Below are 26,353 nucleotides of genomic sequence, written 5' to 3' on the forward strand. Positions count from 1 at the left end.
CTCGCCTCCGCTGATGTATGTGCGTTATTAAAGTTGATGATAAGCCCCTCAGAGTCCCATGCTGAGGCAGGAGGTGAGGATATGTGATGCAAAGATGATTAGCACTGGTGCTTTGCTGCTGCATCAGCATATTCACTAATCACCGGGCTGGCATCAACATGCACGCAAAAAGAGGAACACAATGCAATTGCGGTCATCTGAGGAAGCCAAACTTCATGTATTGCTTCTAGAAGGATGAGGTGGTAACCAGCTGAGAGCCTGTGCCCTGCTGTGACCTTGACTAATGGACCATTCGGTAGACCAACGCTGGCTCTGAGTTCCGAGTGTTTTTTCCTGTGTGCAAATATTTATAAATCCATTAAATGGTGAGAATTTGATGCAAACATGACCTTAGATAACATCCCAAACATCTTCAGGCGTCTTTGTTAATCCAATCTGAACAAAAGACCCAGAGCAAGAACACCCACATATTTTCTGGCCTCTATGGAAGGAACCTCTTTCAATGTGTGGCATGTGTTCATGAAGAATGCCATTGTTGGCCATTGAGGCCCCTGCACTGTTACCATAGTTGTCTTCAAACCTCAGGTCCCTGCTCTCATTAAAATCCACAAATCTCTGTGGGTAGCTTCTATTGAATGGAGCTTTCAAATAGACAGCATGCCAGCAACTCATTTGTCCTCTTGTCCCACATTTTTATCCGCATTCTGTGGGATTCGTTCCAATGTGTCAAAGCCAGTAACTTTTTATTTTTATTTTTTTGTAAAAGATGATACTACATTTGTATATTATTATAGCAATGGTTAGGTGTATACTGCAATAAATGATTATTTCTTAATTTTGAGCTGCTGGGGAATGCAAGGACATTTTCTGTAGCTATTTGCTGCCCTCTTGTGTTTACAGCGAAATTTTATATATTTGTTTCAATACATTTGCAGATTTTCTTTGGTTCGCCTGCGACTTTGGCTGGGCCAATGACCCGTCCTTCTGCAGGTGGACTTCGGAAGATACGGTCTCTCGATGGCAAATCCAGTCTAGCGGAACCCCCACCCTCAATACTGGACCCAATATGGATCATACAGGTGCGGATTTTCCAAATGGACTATACAATTTTAATACACTGAGCCTTATTTTATGGAGGCATTTTATATTGTGTTCAATAATAATTTAGCATATTATATTGTGAAACGTTCTTTTATCCAATAGGTGGCTCAGGAAATTTCATTTACACCTTGGCGACGGGTTTACAAGACACAGAGGTGGCTCGGCTGGTCAGCCCAGAGGTCATCTCCCCCGATTCGGACCTGTGTGTGTCATTCTGGTACCACATGTTCGGGTCGCACATTGGTACACTACATATCAAACAGCGCAAACGGACTGTCGACGGACCCGCTGACATCTTGCTGTGGACCGTCAGCGGTCACCAGGGTAACCGCTGGAGGGAAGGTCGTGTTCTCCTGCCACGCACTAATTGGCCCTATCAGGTAAATTCAATTACTTTGCATTTTAAACAAATCAACTTCTCCGGGAGCTTCACTGTTTGTTCTTTTTATCTCTGTGTTCTAGGTGGTGATTGAAGGGTCGGTAGAGAGAAAGAGCTGGGGAGATATTGCCGTGGATGACATTAAGGTTCTTAGTGGACTCACTGCAACAGAATGCAAAGGTGACTTTGCATTTTGAGAATAAAACGAACATTTGTGGAGTGTATATCCTTTTTGGCTGAAATGTTGAAATTAATTCTCTGCTTTGACAGATCCAGATGTACCCACCGAACCAATGCTGCCAGAGGATCACTTTAATGAAATCAGTAAGTTATTTCTGAATTTTGGTTTTTGTGCATAAGGTTAAATCAGTGTGTGCCGGATACTGAGTGGAAATGAAGCTTCAAATTTGCTTCCTGAACCAGTTGTATTTTTCGAACGGTTGATTTAAATAGAGGTATTTATTATAATGTATTTATATTTAAAAGATTATCATAATTATAAAATTATATCTTTTTTATGGTTTCTTATATTTGAGCTCATATGTCTATTTTTTTTTTTTTCAATTCCCTCTCCAGTTGAGGAGATCACAGAATATCCCGACTTTGTGGAGACCAACCAGATCAGCGGAGCCGGCAATATGTTAAAGACACTCGACCCGATTCTCATCACCATCATCGCTATGTCCGCCCTGGGCGTTTTCCTGGGCGCCATTTGCGGTGTTGTCCTTTACTGTGCCTGCTCACATGGCGGCATGTCAGAAAGGAACTTATCAGCCCTGGAAAATTATAACTTTGAACTGGTGGATGGAGTCAAGTTAAAGAAGGACAAACTCAATGTACAGAGCTCATATTCGGAGGCGTGAGGCCCGAAGCGGCTCATTCATGTGACTATGTAACGTGCACAGCTTGAAGAGCGTGCACGGGACTCGCTGTAGCTACGTCTCGTGTATTCGTACGAGAAGGCGGACTCTAAGGAGCGCCCGTTACCTTCAGCTTTCCGAATGAGGGACAGATTCAGGAACCGACGGGAGGTTTGAACTAATCTACGCTTTTCTCAGGAGCTGCAGTAAAAAGAACCTACCAGTAGGGGACACTGTGTACAAAAATAAATACAGGAAAAAAAAAAGATGTACAGATACGTAGATGAAATTTTAATTTTCTATTTTGATTTTCCATTCATTTTTACAATCGGATGCTGGTGTTGAGACCAATTTATTAATAATGTTAAGAGTATTTATCATTTTCTGGAGTTTTTTTTTTTTTTTTTTTTCATGAAGGCGATAAATTTCAAGTTTTGAAATGAAATATCCAAAATGAACCATATCCGGCAAAACTGTCGATTTGCCCACGCTATGGCATACAGGGTGTGCTCATAATTCATAAATCTGATATATGTACCCATTTTAACCTCCCCTCACTCCAGAATGAGTCGCATCCATGGGAATTTATGGTTCTGATAGTGCCTTTAGTACATATCGGATGGTCTCCTCTTTTGAACTGGGTGTTTTTTTTTTTTTGCTGTACTTGGCTTTATTTATAAGGGCAGAAAACAGGGGCACATGATCATACCTGCAAAATGGTATCTGATCTTTCAATCTATCACATCATAGTGCTTTACTTGTTTGTGTCTGAAAACCACACACTGTAAATAAGTTTTAATATATTTTATTGTCTTTTTTTAAAGAAGGTGATAAAAAAAAAAAGCCTTTTTTTTTTCCTCACTGTGTCTGTGTGCAAATCACGCGTGTGTGTGTAAATACAATCCCTCTGACTGTTTTGTGGATGGTGCAGTGTTAACGTTTCATTTAACATTACCGTGACGATGTTAAAGCAATTTCAACATGCATTCGGGCTAATTGTCATCACAACACCCACTTCATTAAAATCACCGATGGATGAATGAGTTTTAAAAAAAAACACACACACACACAACAAAAAGGCACACACACAAAAAAACTCAAGCAATGAACTAATTGCATTATCTTCTGCTCTCATGTAGCTTTGCTGATTTTGTTGGTAGAGTCACCAACATACCAAAAAAAAAATGCAACAATCATTTTTGCTTTACCGCTTTTAAATGTCACTGTGGATTGATTGCTCACTGACGGAAAAGCTATCTCGACAATGCAGCTTGTGTGCACTTTGTTACTGATTCCCTCTTGATAGAAATCTATTAAAAGGGGTGAACTGATGAATGGTGCTATACAGTAATTACTTTAAACACACACACACAAAGCAGTAAGCGGCTTATAATAATGTCAGAGGTGATCCGAGTAGAATAGAACATTGGTTGGAATCGGGGATTGGGTAGAGCCACCGAATTGACTTTACCTAGCCTCCCTCTGTGGCTTTACCAAAGTTTGGTGGTAAAATTAGATGACAGAAATGTAAATGTGTTTTTCTATTTGCATTTAAAGCAGCAAGAGGCCCGACGACAGATTGGTGTGAGCCCCCCCCCAGAGACTCTTGTTTGTTTGGAAGTAGATGGATGAACTTTGCAGCATCAGAACACAATATTGCTGCCTGGATTTTATATCCCTGCTCCCCCCCCCCCCCCCAAAAAAAATGATAGCGAGAACTCGAAGGCATACCTACATCTTTTGTAGTCGTGTGATTTGCGTGTTGTACTGTGGTGACGACATTCTCAGTTTGTTCCTTTTAGATTGAAAATGACACGTTGCTCCATGGCTACACATCATAATGTCTGCGCTTTTGTCTCGGAGAATAAACAAACAAAAAAAAAAACAAAGTGTAGCTTCAGCAACATCTGCTGCTCAAATAGGGGGTAAAGAATACTGTAGCGTGGACTCAAAAGAAACAATGTTGCACTGATAAATATTATATTTGAAAAGCGTATGTGTTTATAGCGAATATTTGCAAGGAATAAAGTACAAAAAACACATATAGTGATGATATCTTTCATGTTTTTATATATAATTTCAGGTTATCTGACATAATTCTGAAATGTAAAATACCGGGATGTTTTCATTATTGAAAAAAGAATTATAGATTGCCCCCCCCTTACATTATAATGGCATATTAACGCCCCACTTTGTACTGTCATTACAATTTTGTGCTTTTTTTTTTTTAATAAAACAAGAAAATACTACTTTTATTTTCAATACTGCTTCTGTAATTTGCTGTTGTAGAAAATAATGAATAAACAGCAACGCCTTAAAAGAGTGTTTTTCAAAAATACTGACTTATTAGAAAATGGTGTAAGAAACGGCATTACTTAGAATATGTATTTCAGCTGAGGATTGTTTTGTATGTTTTGCACTCCTTGAAATAAGTTGGAAATAAATTACTAAGTCTGTGATGTGAGGATTTACCGCCACTGGACTGGTCAAAATGATTGCATCATGAAAAGGACGCGTACTTACCACTAATGAGAAACTTGAGTTGGTTGGTTTTTCTGGTAGCTTGTCATTAGTTGAAATCAGCCATCCAATCACTTGAAGTCATGAATGTCTTAAAATAAGAATTGCTATAATATTAGCACGAGGTTCAGGTGCTTAAACCCAGACAGGTAGCGACAAAAATAATAATGATAATCACATAGCAGGCTTTAAAAGGTTTGAAATTCCACAGAGGTGCGAGTATATGGTAGCAAATATTATTTTTTGTCTAAATGAAGCTTCTTAACTCACTTTAAATTGTTTCTGTGGCACATCAGAGTGCTTAAAAATGTCATTAACTTAATTCATGATACCCTGCAAACACGACTATGAAATTTGAATAAAATACAGTAATAATTAATTATATGAAACATTTAATCAATGAGATCTAATGATTTACTGGTGGATTTATTAGTTTGGTGTGATGCATTTAGGGTCATATTCAATTCTCAATAACAAATAACATTTTGTTTAAATATTTCCTGGTGTATTTATTTATTTAATTTTGGAACTTGCGGTCTTCCATAGGTAGGATGGCATGGGGAAGCAGGAATGCACACATCGGAGTATATGCAATGTGGTCAGGAGGCTTACAAGGTAATTGGGCTTTTTATTTTTTGTCTTTTGTTTATTTAGTCCCTAGCCTTTATTGCTGGATGGGTGCAGCTCCACGTGACAGTTGCATTCTTCTTCTGTTGCTTTCCTTCTGCTCACTGGTGTAATTTATGCTGTTTTGGAGATGTTTTTGTCTCCTTTATCTGCAGTAACTAACTTTGACCACAGGAGGGCGCTACAGATTACAATATTCAGCAGATAGGTATTTAAGCACACCGTTTTCTCACTAATTCGTCTCGATGGTCTGTAAAATATTTATTTCCATCTATCTACTTTGAAATTCAGCGCACTTTTTAATTTATGATGCAAGTTTTGGCAAATCTTAAAGTTTTTTAACAGAAGTTTTTTATTTCTATTTCCCCCAAAAAATGTTATATTTATTATCAGATGGCGCCTGAGTTTAGATTGTTTTGCCAACCTCAGATAATATTTGTCAAATGTCTGGCTTCCTGTTACACTTCACTCATTTGATTTTTATTTTGATATAGAAATACTAGAATTGAAATACAGCTTGATTTGTTGCGGAAAGAGTAAGTAAAATAAAGTTTGATTTTCTAATTTTATTTCTAAACAAAAGTAGAATACAGCACAACACACAAATCAAGAAACGGCTCGTAAATGTACTTGTTTTGGATTCCTGGAATTTATCACTGGGTGCAATTCTCATAATAACCCGCAGAGGGCGACATACGGTACACTTTTGACATTTTATGGTCAAATCGGGGAATCCAAAAACGAATATACGCTTCGTTGTATTTGTATTTGTTTCTCGCGATATATTCTTTTTTTGTTTGTTTTAGAATAAAAACAATAATATCAAACTGCTCTTTTACTTACTTTTACCAGACAACAAATTAAAAAGCGGTATTTCAATTTTGGTATTTCTACTTTAAAACTGAAATCAAATAACGGGTCATTTTTCTGTTTTTAAAAACTGCTTTTAAACGCACTATCCAATAAACAAAAAAGACACGAACCCGAGTATTCTCTGGTTAAACCCTCCTTGGAGACTAAACAGGATTCAAGGCCCTTCCGGGGCTGATATGGTTGTTGTTTTTTCCAGTGTGAGTCCCTTGCGTGTAAGGAAAACATTTTTTTTTGGAACAACTGGCTTTCAAAATATCATTATACAAATTATAGTATCTTCAGTTTTAATTTCTGCAACAAAACAGAATACAGGACGAGCTATATCTGTTTTCTTTGCACGAATAAACATTTAAAAGCAAATTTAATCAATCAAATTAATTGCACGTTCCCATCCAAGTGCCAAGGAGGGTCAGTTTCAATTGCTTACTGTTTATGCAGTTAATTCCCTAAGTAGTGACAAAAGCGCACTAACGTGATATGATCACTAAAAAAAAAGAAAGAAGATGAACAGGAACCCCATTTGCACTATCTTCAAATTAAAGCACGTTGCGTGCAAAATAACCAAAGGTTTGCCATTGGAGCGAAACAAAATTTTAAGTGTTTATGACATTTCTTTATTGTGTTTTTATTGGACAGATTTTCTGGCGAAGTAATAAAGAAACAAAAGTGACAAAGAATGATGCCCGAGGTCGTTTTATTCTGGTACTGCAACAGGAAAAAGAAAATCTTAAAATAGGTCTACGTCATTTCAACAACAGTGCGTTTCGGGCAAGAGGAGAGAGAAGCGCTTCGTGTCAGCTCTGCCGCTTGTTACTTTACAAAAAACACGCACTACCCGGAGATTATCATTTTACATTTGAATTGAATTGAAAACAATTCCTATCTGGGATCGGGATTAAATGGGCGGTAGTGTAAATCTGCGGTGACGTTTTTATTATTTTATTTTTTATTTTTGGTGCAGAAAGTGATCGGGTGCCAGCGGAGCGGTGTGGAACCGCCGCTGCTGTGACCGATTGTCTTTGGAGAGGGTTGCTATCTTCTGTGTGCTCCAACGGGAATACCACTTCAACGCAAAGGTAAACAAAATAATCATTTTATATTAATCTTAAATTACAGGGAAAAAAAGTATGTTGCTGTTTTTTTTTCACTTATGTTACGATTTTTTTTTCTATAATTGTTCCTGGTCCACTGCTCTATTGATATTGTCTATAGTGTTAAAAAAAGTGAGCAAAATGATTTTTCCCCCCATCAGGCTTTTATGTAGTCATTCTCAATAAGATAAATACATGCAACAGTTTTTTTTTTGGAGGACAATAATGTGAAAAAGCATCCCCTCTTCACACATGCTCAGTTGAAATCATTCAGGCATCACTTAAAATCAGGGGAGGCTTCTGGCTCATAGAAAGTGGTTAAGATATTTATTATAATATATTAAACATATATCAATTGCATTAGGGAGAATCTGTGTGTCGGTGTATCACTTTTTAACTTCTGCTCAGTTTATTAATTTTGCATGGATACAAGCTGAACAATCACCAGACCTCGTCTTCCATAAACGACAGGCTGCATTTCCATTGGATAAAAGGCGAACACAATGATAAAGACCTTCGAAACAGTCGCTGACTCCGCAGCCAGTTTAATCAAGGAAATGGAGGCGGGATGAGAGCAAGGGCAGAGGAAGCATCGGGGATGTAAGACTGAAAAATGAGGAGGATAGGACAAAGGGGGTTGGATTTAGCGTAAAGAAGAAGGTAATGTCGTCAGCGAAATGGACGTGACCTCAAGTTGCCATGCAGGACACAGCTGCCATAGTGACGTCAAACTTGATCAAGTCTTAGTCACCAACTAAATGCAATTGGATCTATGTGGTTGAATAAAAATGCTTAACAGCTGCCAGCTTGATGACGCTTAAGGGACCAAGGACTTGTTCTCCCCGATTCAGTCCGGTGATTCATGTTTAGCTCCATGTGACAGCCACATACCATCAAAGTGGGAAAACAGCCAGGTCTCCTTCTGATAATCCCAGAAGAACAGTTATGCATTAGGAAGGGAATCACATGCTTGACCAACAAGGAATCCATCACTTCCAGTTTTCCTTAAAGTACATACATTGGCAGTTAGATTGCGGGGTGTGTCTTCGGAGTTGTATTTAACCAACAATTTAGGCCTCTCTGTCTTTCTTCCCCTTCCACATTTAGTTTGGATGTCTATGGGTGGTGGCGCCTGCTTCTAAAAACAGAAGAGTAGTGAAAGCTGACCTGCTTGCAAGGGTCTCCTGTGAAAACCAAGCTAAACTTATTATGTTAACGGGGAAAAAATAGAAGCAGAATGTGTTTATTGTCTGAACTCTGAGAGGGAACGGGAATGTTTATTAGGCTCTCAAGCTTCCCATTTTTCCAAATAAACAGAGACTCTGTTACATTGAAGATTCAGACCTCGACTGCTTTTATATCTTACATTTCTCCTCAATTCCTTCTGCAACAATCCAGCTTGATGTAAAATCCGAAACACAAAGTTCCAAGAGTAAATAGCGACATTGTTAAAAGTTTATAAATTGGCTTGAAGCGGTGACGTGATAAACAATGCAAACTCTGTTCTCCGTCTTTTTGAATGACTCCTTGACACTCAACTCTCAGCAACGCCCGGTGAGAGTCACAATCCGATTCTCGCACATATCGTAGATGAAAGAGTCATAAAAACAGCAGACATTACCAAATGAGGGACAATAAAGAGCATCCTAATTAGTATGGCAGTTCTGGTTGTCTGTAATTAGACAAAATAAATCCAAAGTAAGATTTCCTTCCAGGTACTGAAATGCATATTTACTCAATACTGTCCATCGCAAAGTATTTACTGTTGCCAGTCTGCAGATTTCTCACTCACTTGTGGTTGCGGAAACAGAGGCCTTCTAGGTCAAGTGTCAAACTCGCGGGGGGCTCTAATGAAAGACATCTGCTTGTCATTAATTCGGCACATTCAAGCAGAGGCGACTAACAGCTGAGACTTTTTTTGTTTTTTGGAATTAACACTTTTGACGTCTTGGCTACTGTCAACTGGTTTATGTTGTGCTCAGGCACGTGTCAAGAAGTGTACTGTACTATTTTGAGTCGCCGCCAGTTAAAGTTTGTCCCTGTGGGGACCGGTAGCTCCAATAAAGTCTAAATCTAGGCGAGGTTTCTGAGTTTAATACTTCACAGCTGTTTTTTTGTCTGACACTGCAGACATGCCGTCATTTTATATTCATCTTAATGATTTGTCTCTCACGATGGCAGTTCTTGTTCCTGATCCTTGAAAATAAATATCCAGGCAACTGTTTATTTTATTTCTTTATTAAAAACTGTCAAATGACAACTATGATGTCATGCACATGGGGGTGGGGGGGGGGGGGGTCGTATGTGACTCCTTCTCCAGCAACATAATACAGGCTTCCTGTGTGATCCAGTTGAGTTTCCTGTGTTCCAGCAGAGGAAGGGCCAACTCAACAAAGACGCTGCGCTTTGTGGAGATTTTAGTGTTTAGCGACTCCTCCTTCTTAAGCTCACAATTGGTCTTTGACTACAGCAGCTCGGGGCAAACACTTGCCAGGTGGCAGGAACAAGCACAGAAACCTCGTCTCTGATCTTGCTGTAAGTCTTCCATGCTCCCGCGATGACAACTTTGAGTGTAAGCTCGCCAAAGCAACACATTAGTGGCAGATGAGGATAAACATCTGCATGGCAACCATATTGTCTGCTTTTGTAGTTTTGATCTGGTTTGTTGGTAATGGCCTTACAAGAAATGTCAATCATGAGCCCCTATCCTGGTGAGGATTGAATGTTCCGCTTCTGACTTAAGTAAAGCTCAGCACATTCACGTGGGTGGAAGCTTGGTGCAGTTGAGGTCTTTTTGTGACGGTCTACCTTTTTTTTTTAGAGGGATTGCAGATGTCAGGTGAGAAGGATGAGTCCGAAATATCCCCCCACATTGTACAGTTATTTTCGGTCTTGGGATGGAGCCATGAATAGTGATACGGACTTGGAGCCAGTCCCAAGTCTGTGCACAAGTCACGATTGTTTCCGCCGAACGAGTGAACAAAAAGCTTTTGAGCGTAGCTTTAATTTAATTTCAACGAGTGTTGAAAAGTAACCAAGACAAGTTACATGTTATTGATTGCCTAACCAGGAAAAGTCGGTTCAAGTCCGTTTCACTGCGTTGTATCTTTAGCCTTTGTCACACACCAGCAGAATGCTAGCTGGCTTCAGCCCAACATTTGTGGCTAAGTGTTTTGTGTGAAATGCAGAGCAGAAATTCAAGCTAATGTTTATATCTGCTGCAGGCCCCAAATGAAGCACAAGTAAGAATAATGCTTTTTCCATCAAGTAATATTATGACGCACGCTCCTTCCCACTGGCGGGATCTTAAACTGTGGAAAAATAACACAAGCTGATATCGTTCTTACTGAAAAGAAAACATCCATGTCGATTTGATTTGAAGACTTAAACAAAAAAAGGAATGACAAGCTGAGTGACTGGAATTTGTTTGTTGTTCTTTTACATTCCTTCCCTCCGGGTTCATATTCTCTATTCTAGTCTAGTTCTATCATAAAAATATCCACATCGAATTAGATCAGGCCTCATTTGGGATCTCCAAAGCCGTCAATTTTTATTTTTATTTTTTGTCGTTGTTTGTTTGCTGTGACGCAATTTCTCATTTGAACCAAAATTAAAGGCAACGACATCTTCCTCATTAGTATTATTTAATCACACAGTGCCTCTTTCATGGGAGAGGCGGGCACACATTAAGAATCAGATCCTCTTTCATGCTCTCAAAGGACAGCCTGATTCATTGCTTTTGTCCTCCATGAGAGGATCCTTTTGATGGTGATGAGGGGAGGGGAACGGGCAGAGACACCAGAAGACATATTCTCCTTCATCGATGTCATTTTACATCTCTGAGATTGCCAAAATGTTCCCTCTCACCAGTTTGAAGGAAAGGGGAAGGGAAATTTGCTTTTGGCTCGTATTGAGCAAGTGAGTTGCGGATTGTGATGCGGGTAAAGTGGAAGAGGAAGGAAAGAGGAGGGGGAGAGTGTGGAATGTCCAAGATATGCCAGACAATTCTGGACAGACCAAAAGAATGATGGAAACCCTCAAAATATGTTTTGGCTGGTCTGTCCTGTTGTATCAAAATGTGATATTTCTACAAAGCAGCACATTTTGATGTACCGTATTTTCCGGACTATAAGGCGCACCGGACTATAAGGCGCACCTTCAATGAATGGCCCATTTTAAAACTTTGTCCTTATATAAGGCGCACCGGACTATAAGGCGCACCATTAAGTTACTTTATACTCACAAAATAATGATCCATAGTCTCTTTGATTCATGATTCATAGTCTTCAGCGGGCCACTTATGATTGATTTCATGACACAATGCTTCGGGCCAGTTTAAATTTAGGAATTTGGTCCATATATAAGGCGCACCGGACTATAAGGCGCACTGTTGGCTTTTGAGAAAATTTTAGGTTTTTAGGTGCGCCTTATAGTCCGGAAAATACGGTAATAAATGGCATGATTAGAATAATGAAATGTGAACGCTGTTTTTAAGAAAACGCCAGGGCTTTCCTGCATTTAGAATACGTGTTCTTCCCCAGACATGCTAAGAAGGAATGGAAAAGAAGGAAAAACAGGAAAGGGCGGCGCATATTCCCCAACTCCGAGGCAAAGAGCTTGACTCAATTCCAAAGGAAAGGATCCCACAGAATTTGCTTGCCTCTGCTGACTTTGCCCTTTCTCCTCCTTAAACATCAAATAGTTGGATTTACAACATTCTAATGTATGGAGGAGGATTTGAACGTTACTCCAGTAGAACATTCCACTGTGCAGCTGTAAAGCTTCACTGACTTCTGACACATCATCCAAATTTGAAGCTGATGGTGAGTCCCAGATAGGAGTTTTACAAAGTCTTGTTTCCTCTGCTCTTGGAAATGTGATGAACCAGTGAACAGTATTGGAGGCTAATTTAAGGAGCTATGGACAAAATGCGTCTTTCGAATGGGACACTGGTGCACAGGCTTGAGGAATGCATCACTTAACACCCTACGCTCAACGTCAGTGCTTTCTTTACCACAGTGTAAGGGAATGCAGACTTTTATGGAGCCTCTATGAATAGGCGGTGACTGCCACCGGCCGAAAAATCTTCAGACTCTAATTCGAGACGCCTGCCTGGATTTAAGTGGAATTCATTTTAGGATACAAATTTCCATTGTTGTTAAACTACGTTTTATGATTCTATGGTTATCATCGTATTCAGTTATAAAGTCATGAGAGTTGCGTTAAGAGCAAGACAGGATGAATCGATTTGGCTGACCAAAAGAGCTGAGAGGTCAATATGCATTTCTGGAGAAGGCCTCCCGGGAGCTTGTGCTATTTACAGTGAAAGGAATGATGGGAAATGGCAGACCTCCGTGCGTGTTTAAGAGCGTGTAAGTGATTATTCCATATATGTGTGTCTGAATTGAATTAGCTGCCTGTTGCCCTGCGACGGACTGAAAATAGCCAGGCCATCCCCCTCCCCCTTCCCACACGCACCAAAGATAATTTATTACCACCAGTTAAACCTCAACTGCTTAGAGATTCTATCAGTCATTTTTTTTTCAGAGAGGGGAGGGGCAAAAATGAGGAGTTGAATATAGACTAATGCAATAATATATATTTTTTTTCAGATGGACCTGAAGCTGCTTTTGATATCTACGTTGTTAGGAGTCTTCTGCAATGCTCAGAAAGGTAGATTGGGGAAAAAAAATAACAGATTCATAGAACTTGTTTGATACTGTAAGCCTGCAGTCGAGGTTGCCACTATCCTGATTTATGATGATGTCATTGACTGAAAGTCCACCTCAGCATCATGCAGAAAATAATGGCGGCTGGGTATTCCGATCCCGTCTCCATTTACGATAGAGCCGCAGCGTTCCAGATGAACTGATGTGTAAACGCGAAGGCTTACAGAGCTGCTTACTTTGCAGGGACTGGGCTGCACTCTCTGACACTGCATCCTCTTTGTTTCTTTTTTTTTTTTTTTTATACAGAGGGGAATGAGTGCATCAGTGCAAATGCCATGTACTGTGGAGAGTGCATCCAAGCTGGAGCAAAATGTGGCTGGTGTACAGACCCGGTATGAATCCATTTACTTAAAAGCAACAACACACATTTTGGATCGAATTGCTTCCTTTTTTTTTCCACATCCTCGTGTAAAAGCATTGGCTAGGATGATTTATAGTCACGTGACCGTCTTTTATTATGGATGTAACATTTACCGGCTATAATAAATGGTGATTTCAGGACTTCCTAAAACAAGGCGAAGCCGTGTCGACCCGATGCGACGAGCTGCAGTCTTTGAAGAGTAGAGGTTGTGGAGATAGGTTGATAGAGAACCCTCGTGGAGAAAAGAGGATCCTCAGAAACAAAGCAGTGAGCAACCGAAGAAAAGGAGCGGGGAAACTAAAGCCGGAAGAAATCACCCAGATACAACCTCAGAAGCTCAGTCTCACTCTCAGATCAGGTGAAGAGTTGAAGATGATGTTCTCTGCTTGTTTTGATGTGAGTGTATCATGTAACGTGTGTGTGTGTGTGTGTATGTGTGTAGGTGAGCCTCAGTCTTTCAACCTAAAGTTCAAGCGGGCAGAAGATTACCCCATCGACTTGTACTACCTGATGGACCTTTCATACTCCATGAAAGACGATCTGGAGAACGTCAAGAATTTAGGAACCAGTTTGATGCTAGAAATGTCAAAAATCACATCTGACTTCAGGATAGGTATGGAATTTAATTTTTGGGTTAATCATATAATGATGTCATTCCTGGGTTTAATTAAAAAAAAATGTCATAGGTTTTGGTTCTTTTGTGGAGAAGACAGTCATGCCATACATCAGCACCACCCCGGCTAAATTGTTGAACCCGTGCACGGGTGACCAAAACTGCACCAGCCCGTTCAGCTACAAAAACGTCCTGAAGCTCACCAGTGATGGGAAAAGGTTCAACACCCTGGTGGGCCAGCAGCATATTTCGGGAAACCTGGACTCTCCTGAGGGTGGATTCGATGCCATCATGCAAGTGGCTGTTTGTGGGGTACGCAGGTTTCTTCATGTCTATTTTATGAGACCTTCATCAATCCCATGTATTTAATTTATTTATTTTCCTCATCTCTCAGGACCAGATCGGGTGGAGGAACGTGACTCGCCTTCTGGTGTTTTCCACTGACGCTGGCTTCCACTTTGCAGGAGATGGCAAGCTCGGCGGCATCGTACTGCCTAATGATGGAAAATGTCATTTGGAGAACAATGCGTACACCATGAGCCACTACTATGTGAGTGTCCAGGATTTTGGATTTTGGAAATAAGACATGGCCACTATTCTGAAATGTCCTGATTTTTTTTCTTTCAGGACTATCCCTCCATTGCTCACTTGGTTCAGAAGCTGAGCGATAACAACATTCAAACCATATTTGCTGTCACTGAGGAGTTCCAGCCTGTTTACCAAGTTAGTTTTATAAATTCTCTCATGCTGAAATATTATTTTGTGAATTTTAAAAAATGGGATTGATTCCTATTACTCGTGTTTCTTCGTGTGGGGTGTAGCTTCCTCGCGTGTAAATAAATAAATGGAACAATAAAGTTTTTAAAAATTCCAACTAGGCCAAGACATCTGTTACAAATTAATGGCAGCCTCTCCTTGAATCTTTGATTATTTCCATCTGTTGGGGAGCCGTGATCTAACTGTGATCAAGGTTCTTTCAATGCCTGACCCCACAGAAGCCCTGGTGGGCTTCCCAGCAATAAAAAATGTGTAATGCAATAGTGTCCATCCAAACCATAAAAGAAAACTTTGTAGCGCTCCAGTGCTATTTGGATTATATGGTATGAATTTAATGGATTTAGAATAAATAACGCTGAAATGTGATTTTATTTTTTGTTCCCAGGAGTTGAAAAATCTGATACCAAAGTCTGCAGTGGGCACGCTCTCTGCTAATTCAAGCAATGTTATCAACCTTATTATCGATGCTTACAACGTAAGTATAATAATAGACCAGATAATTTCTGTTTATTTTTTGTATTTATTACCCCCACATTTACACCCTACCAAAAAAAACCCCCACACGTATCGACAAATTTGTCAGATTTTTCTGAAGAATTATTTGGGTTTGTAATTTTTTTATTTGTTTTGGTCCCCCCCTGGGGCCACCCCATGCCCCCCCTAGGAAAAAAAATCTTAGCTCCGCCAGTGATGTGCCATAAACCACTTTTTAAAGCCTTTTTAATGTAAGGGGGACTTGGGAAAAAAAATGGAATAATTAATTTACTCACAAGCAATCATGTAAAAATGAACAATAATTATTGTTCATTTGTGATCTAAGGAAATATCCTGAAGACTGGCCTGAAAAAAAAAAAAATCCCCATGTTATTCAGTGAAGCCATTTGTATAGCCTGCTGTCTAAACAAAACTACCAGATGACATTCCATTGCAAGGGGAAAAAAAATCACCCTCCATGTTATTATCTCTTCTTTGTTTGACAGTCCCTCTCGTCTGAGGTCATACTGGAGAATAGCAAGCTTCCAGAGGGGGTGACCATTGCTTACACATCCCGCTGTAAGAACGGACTAATCACTGAGGGTGAAAATGGACGAAAATGCTCCAATATTTCAATTGGAGATGAGGTAAGGAATTGAAATCCGAAAAAAAACCCAGTTCATTTTCACGACATATTAAGAATATTCCGTTGTTGTTGTTTTCAGGTCTTTTTTACCATCAGTGTGACATCTCTGGGCTGTCCAAAGCAAGGGAAACCTGAAACTATCAAGATAAAGCCATTGGGATTTACAGAGGAAGTCGAGATTATGCTCAACTTTATCTGTGAGTGCGAATGCCATAAAGAGGGCGTCGCCAATAGCGACAATTGCCACTTTGGGAACGGGACCTATGAATGCGGCGCCTGCAAGTAAGTCAATCCCAGATGGTTCTACCGGATGGAAAATGAGATTAAGGAGTGCATATTTCTTCTATTTCCAAGGTGTTATGATAGACGCGTGGGCAAACAGTGTGAATGCAGCAGCAACGACGTGGCCACAGAGGACATGGACCGCACCTGCCGTAAAGACAACGGCACCGACATATGCAGCAATAATGGCGACTGTGTGTGCGGCACGTGCGAGTGCAAGAAGAAAGACAATCCGGAAGAGCGTTACAGCGGACAGTACTGCGAATGTGATAACTTTAATTGTGACCGATCAGGAAACAAACTATGCGGAGGTGAGCAACGTAATAGAAATTGCAAATTCTGAGGGAATCATTCGAAAAGTTTTTTCATTTTGATTCCTTAGGGCACGGCCGCTGCGATTGCAGAGTGTGCATATGCGACCACATGTGGACTGGGAGCGCCTGTGACTGTTCTCTGGATACCAGCACATGTCTGGCAAGCAACAAGCAGATTTGCAACGGCAGAGGGACATGTGATTGCGGCACTTGCAAGTGTACCGACCCTAAATTTCAGGGTCCCACCTGCGAAATGTGCCCTACCTGCCCGGGAGTGTGCGCTGAGCACAAGTAAGTTTGACATTTTGGAAAATAATTACCGTATTTTCCGGACTATAAAGCGCACCGGACTATAAGGGGCACCTTCTGTGAATGGCCCATTTTAAAACTTTGTCCTTTCTAATGCATCATGTCAGATTTTGAATCCAAATCAAATCATTCTCCATTTTATCTTTTTTATTTCAACTTCAGACGAAACAACTCGATAATCACAAAATAATGATCCATAGTCTTTTTGATTCTTGATTCATAGTCTTCAGCGGGCCACTTATGATTGATTTCATGACACAATGCTTCAGGCTAGTTTAAATTTAGGAATTTGGTCCATATATAAGCCGCACCGGACTATTAGGGGCACTGTCGGCCTTTGAGACAATTTTAGGGTTTTAGGTGCACCTTATAGTCCGGGAAATACGGGAGTATAAAAATGATCCCAACTCTAAATTGTGATAACATGCCTTCCTTTTAGGGAGTGCGTCCAGTGTCGGGCATTTGGTACAGGTGAGAAGAAGGAAACGTGCGAACGTGACTGCAGCTATTTCAACTTGATCAAAGTGAAGGACAGGGACAAGCTGCCTCAGCCCAACGACGCTTCTTACCCTGTGATGCACTGTAAGGAGAGGGATGCCAACGACTGCTGGTTCTACTACACCTACGCTGTCAACAACAATACAGAAAAGGAGGTCCATGTGGTTGAAACTCTTGGTAAGCAAGAAGCAAAGTTGAAAAAGCATCCATTTGCTCCTTGATATTTATTTTGACCTTCCCTTGCTGTGTTTCAGATTGTCCGGCCGGTCCTGAAATCATACCCATCGTGGTAGGTGTCGTCGCAGGCATCGTCCTCATCGGTTTGGCTCTGCTGCTCATCTGGAAGCTGCTGACAATCATCCACGATCGAAAAGAGTTTGCCAAATTTGAGAAGGAGAAGATGAACGCCAAGTGGGATACGGTGAGGGTTTGGAAGTACAACAAGCTCTGTGAGATATTCAAGGGATACTTTTATGGATTTTGCAGTTCCCTGACTTGTGTTAATACAAAAACCAGGTGTGGGGGAGTATTTGGTGCAAGGTTGTCCTTAAAACAGTAAATTCATTTGTGATCATGTTAGATGAGCTTTGCAGACTGGTAATATTGCTCACGTTCTTTTTCTAAAGTGCGGAGAAACAGATGGTTGCTTTTGAACGGCACTCAAAATCAAGCGGAAAATGTCGGAGGCTTCATGGACTTTTTAGGGAATGTTATGCGTAGCCCAAGCTTTTTCCGGGGAGTGTCTGCGCCGCCTCCTTTCCCGACTTCCTGCCTGGTGTAGTCATCGGCCAACATCAATATGACAAGCTTGCAGCACGACCTAATGGGCTGTAATCAGACTCCACCTAGTGGTGGAGTAGATAAGATCTTAAATTTATGACACGGGTCTCCTTCGCTACCTTGTGGTGAGATTTGGTAGAGTCCTCAATTGATGAGGCTTTTCAGTCCCTTCTTGTGAACCTTTTTGTGTTACGCACGCCTTTTCTGTTTTCATCCTTGCCTTTTCTCTGCATCTTGCAGTTCTATCATTCTGAAATCTTTCTGTGCTCATTCTTTATCTGTAGCAAGACAACCCCATATACAAGAGTCCTATCAATAAGTTCCAGAATCCAAACTATGGACGTAGAGCTGATGTCCTTTGAGTTCGTATTCTTTCACATTTCCTGCATGCGTTTTTTTTGTGTGTGTGTGTGCGCACTGTCTCTCAGTGTCTTTTTTTTCTCTCTGTGTTTGCAAAACCACTAAATATTACATGAGCTTGCAAGGGGAAGAGGAATATAATAGGGACAAAGCGAATGCATGAGTGTGCTGTGATACACAGGATTTGAGGATCAAGTGTCATATCTGGCTACGATTACAAAAAAGGGTGTTTTCTGGTAAGTATTTAAAGAGGTCTTACCTTCTAAGAACTCAGAGGCATGTCCTGATTGTGTTTTCAGTGCACTATAATATTTGCAAATAATAAATCAGGGAATTCTAACATGTTTTGTGTTGGAATGATTCATAATTTTTTTGTTCAATTCCCAGGGCGAAAATCCCATCTACAAAAGTGCTGTTACGACTGTGGTGAATCCCAAATATGAAGGCAAATGAGGAAGAAGAATTTGACATTTTTGCTGTACGTTCGGCTTCTGAGGAGGATTGTTTCCTATTGTTGCTTGGTCATTACAATGCACATGCGTCTGTATTTTTTATTAACACGTATTTATATGCTTTTGTTGTATTTTAGATGTACAGTATGTGTATATACTTTTCAGATTTCTTAGAGGTTTATGAATCAAAGTTGTTTTTCTATCCTGCCAAAGGTCTGGTACGGGCATTTCATTTCACTTGTTTTACCAGCAGAAGGTGAATGTCATCCAAAATAATTCATGCCCTAGAAATAATCAGCTTCTTAAATGTCACGCTCATCTGCCATCTTGTATGCTATTTCCTCTTGTGTCTTTCTGCACTGACTGTCTGTGGTGTCCTTCTACATATGTGACAAGACCTGAGGTGTTTTGGATGTTTATGTAAATCATCAGCCACAGCAGCACATCATGCCACATTATGTGTATATCTTGAAAAACAAATGCAATAGAAGTTTAGTTGAGAATTTTGGTTAAGTTTTTGTGCTGCAAAAGTGAATAAATATTTGTAAATGCAGTTTGGATTGCAGCTCAGACATAATGAAGATTTATTGCACTCACGAGTTTTTCATATTTTGAAGGAACTACACTATAATATAAATGTTTAATATCAACAAAACATTTGTATGGTTTGTTGATATGCTATCACAAATAGACTGTATACCACTCGTAAAAATCATTTGATGGCGATGTTGAATCAAAGGATTTATGTTGTTTTGATAAACACTACCAATTGTAAAACATCTAATTTACCAATACGACTGACTTATTTATTCTCAGGTCTTTCCTATGTTGTTTTTTTTTCCCCCAAAACTCCCAAAAATATCTTCCTTTGTGAACTTCATTGTCAGTCGTACTTTGTTTTGTTTTGCAAAAATATTTTATCATTCACCTTAATGCCTCAGAAGCACCACACATGCGCCTTTACAGTATTTTTATTGTTTTGAAAAGTGCCTTTTATTTCAATCACCATGTTCTCTCCCTTATGCTGTAATGACTTATTTATTAAATAAACTCTCAAAACACTGTTGATGTCTCTTTATTAAGATAGGCAGATTATACGAATGTTTGTGTTTTTGGGAGACAGCAAGTTGCATTTACAATATTTTTTCCTCTATAAATTTATATTATAAATATCTATTAATCTTTGCTATGTATCTATAAACTTAACAATTAAAGGGGAAAAATGAATATGTTTTGTATTTATATTCCAGAAACACAATAGTAATCAGAACGCATTGTTGAAGGTGTTTCGCAAAGAGCAAATTATTTTAAGGAAGATTTTGGAGTTGACTTGTCCTTTAAAATTTTCCATAAAAAATAAATGTATGGATACATCAACATTTATTTCTTTATTGGTAAATTGATTACATACACAAACCGGAAGCTCAATTAGTATAACAGGATACGTGTAACGGGAAAACGCTAACAAGCCCCGCCCACTCAAAGCAGTAAACAGGAATGCTAGCTGTTAAGAAACATCGTTTGAACGATCGTTTAAATTGTTCACTATAGACGGACAATTTGCCTATTAAAGGCGATGGAAGACGACATTCTGACAACGTTGAAAATACTAATCATTGGAGAAAGTGGCGTCGGGAAGTCCAGGTTAGTAACCACGAAGGGTGTTGTTGCAATCGGCTAACGCTGACTAGCAACAAGCTCGTTGTTGTTTTTTGGCGTTTAAACAAGAGTGTTAAAAGTCGCAACTCTGTCGTGACAGTCTTATCTGCATGAACAATACGGGACGGCTATCACGATTGCGAATTCCCGTAATGAAGTTTAATAAGATTAGGGTTTTTTGTAACACGCTAGTTAGCTGGCAGATAAGATGGTGACATCATTGCTGTGATGGTTTTCATGACTGCGTGCATGATTTTGATCCATAAACCTTCACATTGCATGTGTCATAGAATGAGACAAGAAATGATCCAACTTGATGACTAATCATCGGCTACCAAGAACTGCAAACTATAGCATGTGCTTTGGGTGTCATTATTTTATTCGTAAGGTTTTGTGAACTTAAGACTTGTTGTCACCAGTGAAGTTGTAGTTAAGAATGAACTTTGACCTACTGACCACAACCAGGCAATGGTGTCATCTTGCAATTGGGCAAGTTAAGCACATAGCAGTCACTTTAGCAAGACCATTTTACTGTCAGCATCGAGTTACGTGTCAAAGTGAGTCTGCTGTATTTTTTGTTTTTCCTCAACTGTTTTTTTTTTATCCTCTGCAGCCTTCTCCTAAGATTCACAGATGACACATTTGACCCAGAGCAAACAGCCACAATAGGTGAGTAACATTTGATCAAGATAAAACTGAAATAAGTGTTGGGTGTAGAATTAGAAAGACACAATGATTTCTCTATTGAAACAAAAACCCAAATCCTTACAAAGATGGGAAAAAAAAAACAAGGACACTGTTTAACTTGGCTGGCTGGGATTCTTTGATTGATTATTGACTGGTTGCTTTTTCATTTTGCAGGTGTTGATTTCAAAGTAAAGACCATCAGTGTAGATGGCAATAAGGCAAAGCTAGCAATATGGGTAAGTACCATAACTCAGTAATCAACAAGAGTATTGAGAAAAACAAAATCAGTACTGCAGTTCCAGTCAGTGTCCAGAAGATGGCACTCATGCAAAACTTTGGTTATCCTGGCTTTTTCTGCTATGGGCTTTGCTCTGTTAATTTTTTTCTTCCCAATCAAAAAATGACTTGGTTTTATTTTGCAGGACACTGCTGGGCAGGAGCGTTTCAGAACCCTGACGCCCAGTTACTATCGTGGTGCACAAGGAGTCATCCTAGGTAAGCAATTCCAACACTGATTATGATTTAATGAGTGAAAATATCTGAAGTAGTTTTCCCATCTCTGTGTTGTTGTTGTTGATATTGTTGTTGTTGTTTTTGTGCAAACACTTGCAAAAAATGTATGTTGCAACCTCAATATGTGCTGATGTCATTTTCAAGTTGGGCAAGTGTGGGCTTATGCAATGAATATGAAAAACTGTGTATTTGTCTAATTTAATTAGTTACTAAACACTTGGATGTGAGTCATTCAAGTGTTGGCTGACAACTCCAAAAAAATCTACAAGTGTTGTGTGGATGGAAATCATAAACCAGATTACAACAAACATCTGTGGCTTTGCCATTCCTCCTTTTGATGTTTGATGAAATGAGTGAAAAATGTGTCTATCTGTACGTATTGCACTTCTTATGCACTGAACCCATACGAACACTATATTTTATGTATGAAATGTGCCTATGCAGTATTCAAAAACCATCTAAAATGAAGCTTTATTTCATAAAATGCAACCTTTGTTTATTGAAAAAAAAAAAAAAAAACCTGCATTCCGATGTAGCGAAATGTCATCAATATGTGAAATTTGTCGGCCGCCAATCTCGCCTACCTCTGTTTGTTTGATTGGACCCAGTGTACGATGTCACAAGGCGAGAAACTTTTACCAAACTGGAAAACTGGCTCAATGAACTGGAGACGTACTGTACAAGGAACGATCTTGTGAAAATGCTCGTTGGAAACAAGATAGACAAGGTGAGTTGCCTTTCAGAAAAGGTCACCATTTTATTGACATCATTTTCCACTGTTAGGTGTTTGTAACCGTATTTGATATTTATATTAGCCAAAAATATTTTATTTTTTTGTGTCATTGATTTACTTTGCCACACCAAAATCCATCCAATTAAGTCATCGTGTAAGGTTAAATTTGTATAGATGGAGTTTACTGGACAACTGACCGCTAAATAGTATTATAAATTCATTGTGTTTTGTTCTTTGCAAAAATATGCCCATTTGACAGCTCCACCCGGCAGACCTCAAATAAGCCATTACTACTTCTTTGTTTCAGGAAAACCACGAACTCGACAGGGCCGAAGGGCTGAAGTTTGCAAGAAAACATTCCATGCTTTTTATAGGTAAGCCAGGAGGATTCCCTCTGAACAGCCACTGGGCACGTCGCAATGGACTATTACTAGAGGGGAAACTGCTTTTTGGCTCTCTAATACTTTTGGTGGAGGAATTTTAGTGTCTATTTATAATTCAAAAGTTTTTTTTTTTTCTTCTCCTCCCCTCCTCTTGTCCTTAAGAGTTGATGTACTTAGCATTGACTATGATTTTGAACTCTTCACAGAGGCCAGTGCAAAAACCCGCGATGGCGTTCAGTGTGCATTTGAGGAACTCGTCGAAAAGATCATCCAGAGTCCGGGATTATGGCAGAGCGAGAGCCACGGCCGAGCCGTGCAGCTCACCGACGAGGACGCGGGAGGCGGAGCCTGCGGAGGATATTGCTCGCTGCTTTAGATAACAGCCGTGTAGTTTTCTGACATACAAGTGTGAATACCCAAAACCCTTCGACACAAATCTCCGCTTCCGTCCTCTTCCCCTCACACGTCGTGTTGCCGTGAGCTGAATACCCAGACTGTGGGCTCGGATCATTCACCTCTCCTGCGTTCACACAGGCGTTACTCTTTGCACATGTTCTTTATAAAGGTACGCTTGAAATGCAAAAGCCGCTCAGCCTTGATCTCAACGTAGGATGCGTGGCGCAGTATCGGCTTGGAATTTGTGATGAATCGCCATCGTCAGTTTACTTTCTGCAATTTGTGTCGTTTTTCTTCTAAAAAAAGGAAACAAATCTAAGTGTTTAATGATCTGGTTCTGAAGCAGTATCATGGAATTATATTGACTAAGTTTATTTTTTGTTGTTGTTGTTATTGTTGAAGCTGGATAGGTACAGATGCTTTGCTATATGGACAAAAGGATTGGGGTACCAGAGTGTACCAGTCCTCTTATTGTTTGCGGCCGGGGCTTTTAAGTCCAGTCTCAAGGACCTTGTTTTGTGCACTGGAGTTGGTTATGCTGGAACGGAAATGAACCTCCTCCAAGCACAAATACTGAAACAATATAATTGTTCAAAACATCTTGGTAAAGTGAAAATCAAGGAAGCCAGCTGGAATTGATTTCAATGAAGAGGTGTCCCAAGACTTTTGTCCATCGTATATTTTACACACAATTTATATACTTTATACAGCACACTTTGTTTATGCAGACGTTCTATAATGCCAAACCATCTTAAAAGTCCAGAGCAACACTCTGCTCACGGCTTGGATTCCACTCACACAACTGCCTCATTTACTCTCAATATAATCGATTTAGCAAGTGTTTTGGGATGACATTTTATTGACTTTGATCTTTAAGGCTCTTTCTTTTTTTTTTTTTTTTTTTAAATATATATACACACACACACACACAAGTGGATGAGTCAAATGGATTGGCACCAGCAAAAAAGCTTTCCACCCAACACCGTGGTCAATGTGACACTTCAAGAGAGGGCGAGACACTCTGGCGCTTGCTCGCTCAGACAGATAATATCAGCGATATCACTAACAGCGCTGCGTTCTGTCATAATGAAGGAAAAGTGTTCAATATCCAGCAAGTGTTGCCTAAATTTGAACAGTCACAGAAAAAAAAGAAAAAAAAAAGGCTGTGCTCTGTGCCCCACATTGCAAATGGGTTTAACAGCCGTGCTGGGTTTGAATCTGGGAAATGTACGGTAGCTCCGAGTGTCTGATCTTTTAATACAGGGATTGTGAAAGGGACATGAATAGCACACTACATTGTCTAATCAAAATTTGGAGATTTTTTTAATTTATTTTTTTTAACCTGCATGTGGAACTGCCTTACCTATTTTCAGTATGTCGATTAAGCTCAAGATAAAACAGTAATTTGGTTTTAGAACTGTTATTGAACACAACATGGTTTTAATATTATTATATTAGTGCAAACTCTTGTGATGTCTGCCATTTTATTTCCGTTGAGAAATATTCTTGTGTACATTTGACATATTTAGCAATTGATAGGATCATTCCTAAGTTGTAAAGCTGAATGTTTACATATTTACTACAGACTGTCCTATCTGTTAAACTATTATTTTTCTTTGTATTTTTTTTTTTTTTTAAATGTCATTATCACACATACTGTAAGGCTATGTCGAGATAAAGTTAGCGCAATAAACGATAATAACGAATGAAAGCAATCTCGTTATTTCTGTTTGTGGAGATGACTGCTGTCACGGTTGCCGTGTTGGAAATGTCGCTGTTAGGTGAGTAGTTTTTCACTCGGCACCCTTGGCATTCCGTTGCCTTCGGAATAAAGACGTGTGTTTGAACAGTGTCGGAGGAAGCCTCAGACCCCAGACGTGTGATCGAACTAAATCATATTTTTTGGCAGACATCTCGGGGAAACAACCACAGTCGTAAGTCATCCTACCAACGCTTTAACCGGGATGTGTATAATTCCTGGGCGATTATGAAAGGCTTAGGCCTGGCAGCGTGAGCGAGGACGCTTGTAGCGTGTTCCTCATCTCCTGCCACGGTGCGGCCCGCCGTCTGGAAATATGTCTCAGTCAAATACTAACTGAGGCCTTCATGTGGTGCGACAGTGTGCTGAGCTGTAAGCGCTGCCATATCCTCGTGCCTACATCGGAAAAACATCAAGATAGTACGGAAGGTCCTGAACTGACAGATGCTCGCTGATTTGTTTTTTTTAATTTGGTGGAGGCTGTAGTGACTTTCTTTTTAAAAAAAGATGATTAGCCAACTACCGACAGATCAATTTGATTGAGAAGGCAGAAAGTTTCCTTGTCAAAGCATCCTTGAGCAATATATCAAACCACCAAGACGGTAAGTTTCATGTAGGCACCACGCCAGTGACGCCTATGCACCATCAGTGCTGTTGACGTGAACGATAGACTAAACAGAACTTTTCTACAATGAGAAGTCAAGAGGAACTCCACAGGGAACGCTCGACGGAATACTTTCTGTCCTTCTGTCAGTCTCTTCATGTGTCAGGAAGAAATCCTCCGTTAATAAAGCTTTGTCCTTTTTTGCTCCTCTGCTTTGCCAGTATATCTCTGGCAGGTATGGACAAAAAGTCGGACGAACTTCTCTCGGGAGCAGTCAGAGCTGCCATGTGTTAAAATGTTACGAGACATCAGACATCATTTCATAAGGTGTCCGATTCCCGGGCGTCACTCACAATGTCATGCTCATGGTTAGATTGAGTGCCTTGCTGGCTTTTAAAAGCACGATTGGAAAGATCATCCCTTCGTCCTCTGCCATGCATTTAGGAAAGTAATATATTTACCATAAGGGGAGCTTCGGAGATACTCTAGAAATGAAAAGCAAATGATCTCTGATTTAGGTTGAAGGAACTCCTAACAAACCTTCAGGTGCTTTTGTTACTGTTGTCCGAAATC

The 26,353-nt window shown here is 39.9% G+C and overlaps 3 protein-coding genes across 7 annotated transcripts in view; all 3 read left to right on the top strand.

Annotated features, from left to right (window-relative positions):
• The window catches only part of nrp1a (neuropilin 1a), a 36,888-nt gene extending 32,071 nt beyond the window's left edge, over window positions 1-4,817 (top strand). For all 3 annotated transcript variants that reach the window (XM_061265829.1, XM_061265830.1, XM_061265831.1), the window contains 5 exons: window positions 936-1,079; window positions 1,204-1,481; window positions 1,564-1,660; window positions 1,751-1,804; window positions 2,057-4,817. In XM_061265829.1, coding sequence (XP_061121813.1) covers window positions 936-1,079; window positions 1,204-1,481; window positions 1,564-1,660; window positions 1,751-1,804; window positions 2,057-2,343 — 860 coding nt within the window. In that variant the 3' untranslated portion in view covers window positions 2,344-4,817. The remainder of the gene's footprint in view (window positions 1-935; window positions 1,080-1,203; window positions 1,482-1,563; window positions 1,661-1,750; window positions 1,805-2,056) is intronic.
• Window positions 4,818-7,097: 2,280 nt separating this feature from the next.
• itgb1a (integrin, beta 1a) lies at window positions 7,098-20,110 on the top strand. Of its 3 annotated transcripts, none has more exons than XM_061265733.1 (17): window positions 7,098-7,436; window positions 13,064-13,124; window positions 13,427-13,512; window positions 13,680-13,899; window positions 13,984-14,154; window positions 14,228-14,466; window positions 14,549-14,704; window positions 14,782-14,877; window positions 15,317-15,406; window positions 15,912-16,052; window positions 16,131-16,333; window positions 16,406-16,644; window positions 16,716-16,938; window positions 17,396-17,631; window positions 17,709-17,875; window positions 18,519-18,596; window positions 18,982-20,110. In XM_061265733.1, exons 2-16 carry the CDS (start codon window positions 13,064-13,066, stop codon window positions 18,594-18,596), a joined length of 2,406 nt encoding a protein of 801 aa, XP_061121717.1. In that variant the 5' UTR covers window positions 7,098-7,436; the 3' UTR covers window positions 18,982-20,110. The 3 variants fall into 3 exon arrangements, with proteins under 3 accessions (XP_061121717.1, XP_061121716.1, XP_061121719.1); XM_061265732.1 differs by lacking the exon at window positions 7,098-7,436 and adding an exon at window positions 12,106-12,274; XM_061265735.1 differs by lacking the exons at window positions 7,098-7,436; window positions 18,519-18,596 and adding an exon at window positions 12,112-12,274.
• A 388-nt stretch (window positions 20,111-20,498) lies between these two features.
• On the top strand, window positions 20,499-25,128 carry rab18a (RAB18A, member RAS oncogene family). The gene is made up of 7 exons (XM_061265961.1): window positions 20,499-20,690; window positions 21,319-21,374; window positions 21,567-21,628; window positions 21,815-21,887; window positions 22,514-22,632; window positions 22,946-23,012; window positions 23,228-25,128. Exons 1-7 carry the CDS (start codon window positions 20,623-20,625, stop codon window positions 23,395-23,397), a joined length of 615 nt encoding a protein of 204 aa, XP_061121945.1. The 5' UTR covers window positions 20,499-20,622; the 3' UTR covers window positions 23,398-25,128.
• The last annotated feature ends 1,225 nt before the right edge of the window (window positions 25,129-26,353 follow it).

The sequence above is a fragment of the Syngnathus typhle genome, linkage group LG19 (assembly GCF_033458585.1).
Source record: "Syngnathus typhle isolate RoL2023-S1 ecotype Sweden linkage group LG19, RoL_Styp_1.0, whole genome shotgun sequence".
NCBI classification, from domain to species: Eukaryota; Metazoa; Chordata; class Actinopteri; order Syngnathiformes; family Syngnathidae; genus Syngnathus; species Syngnathus typhle.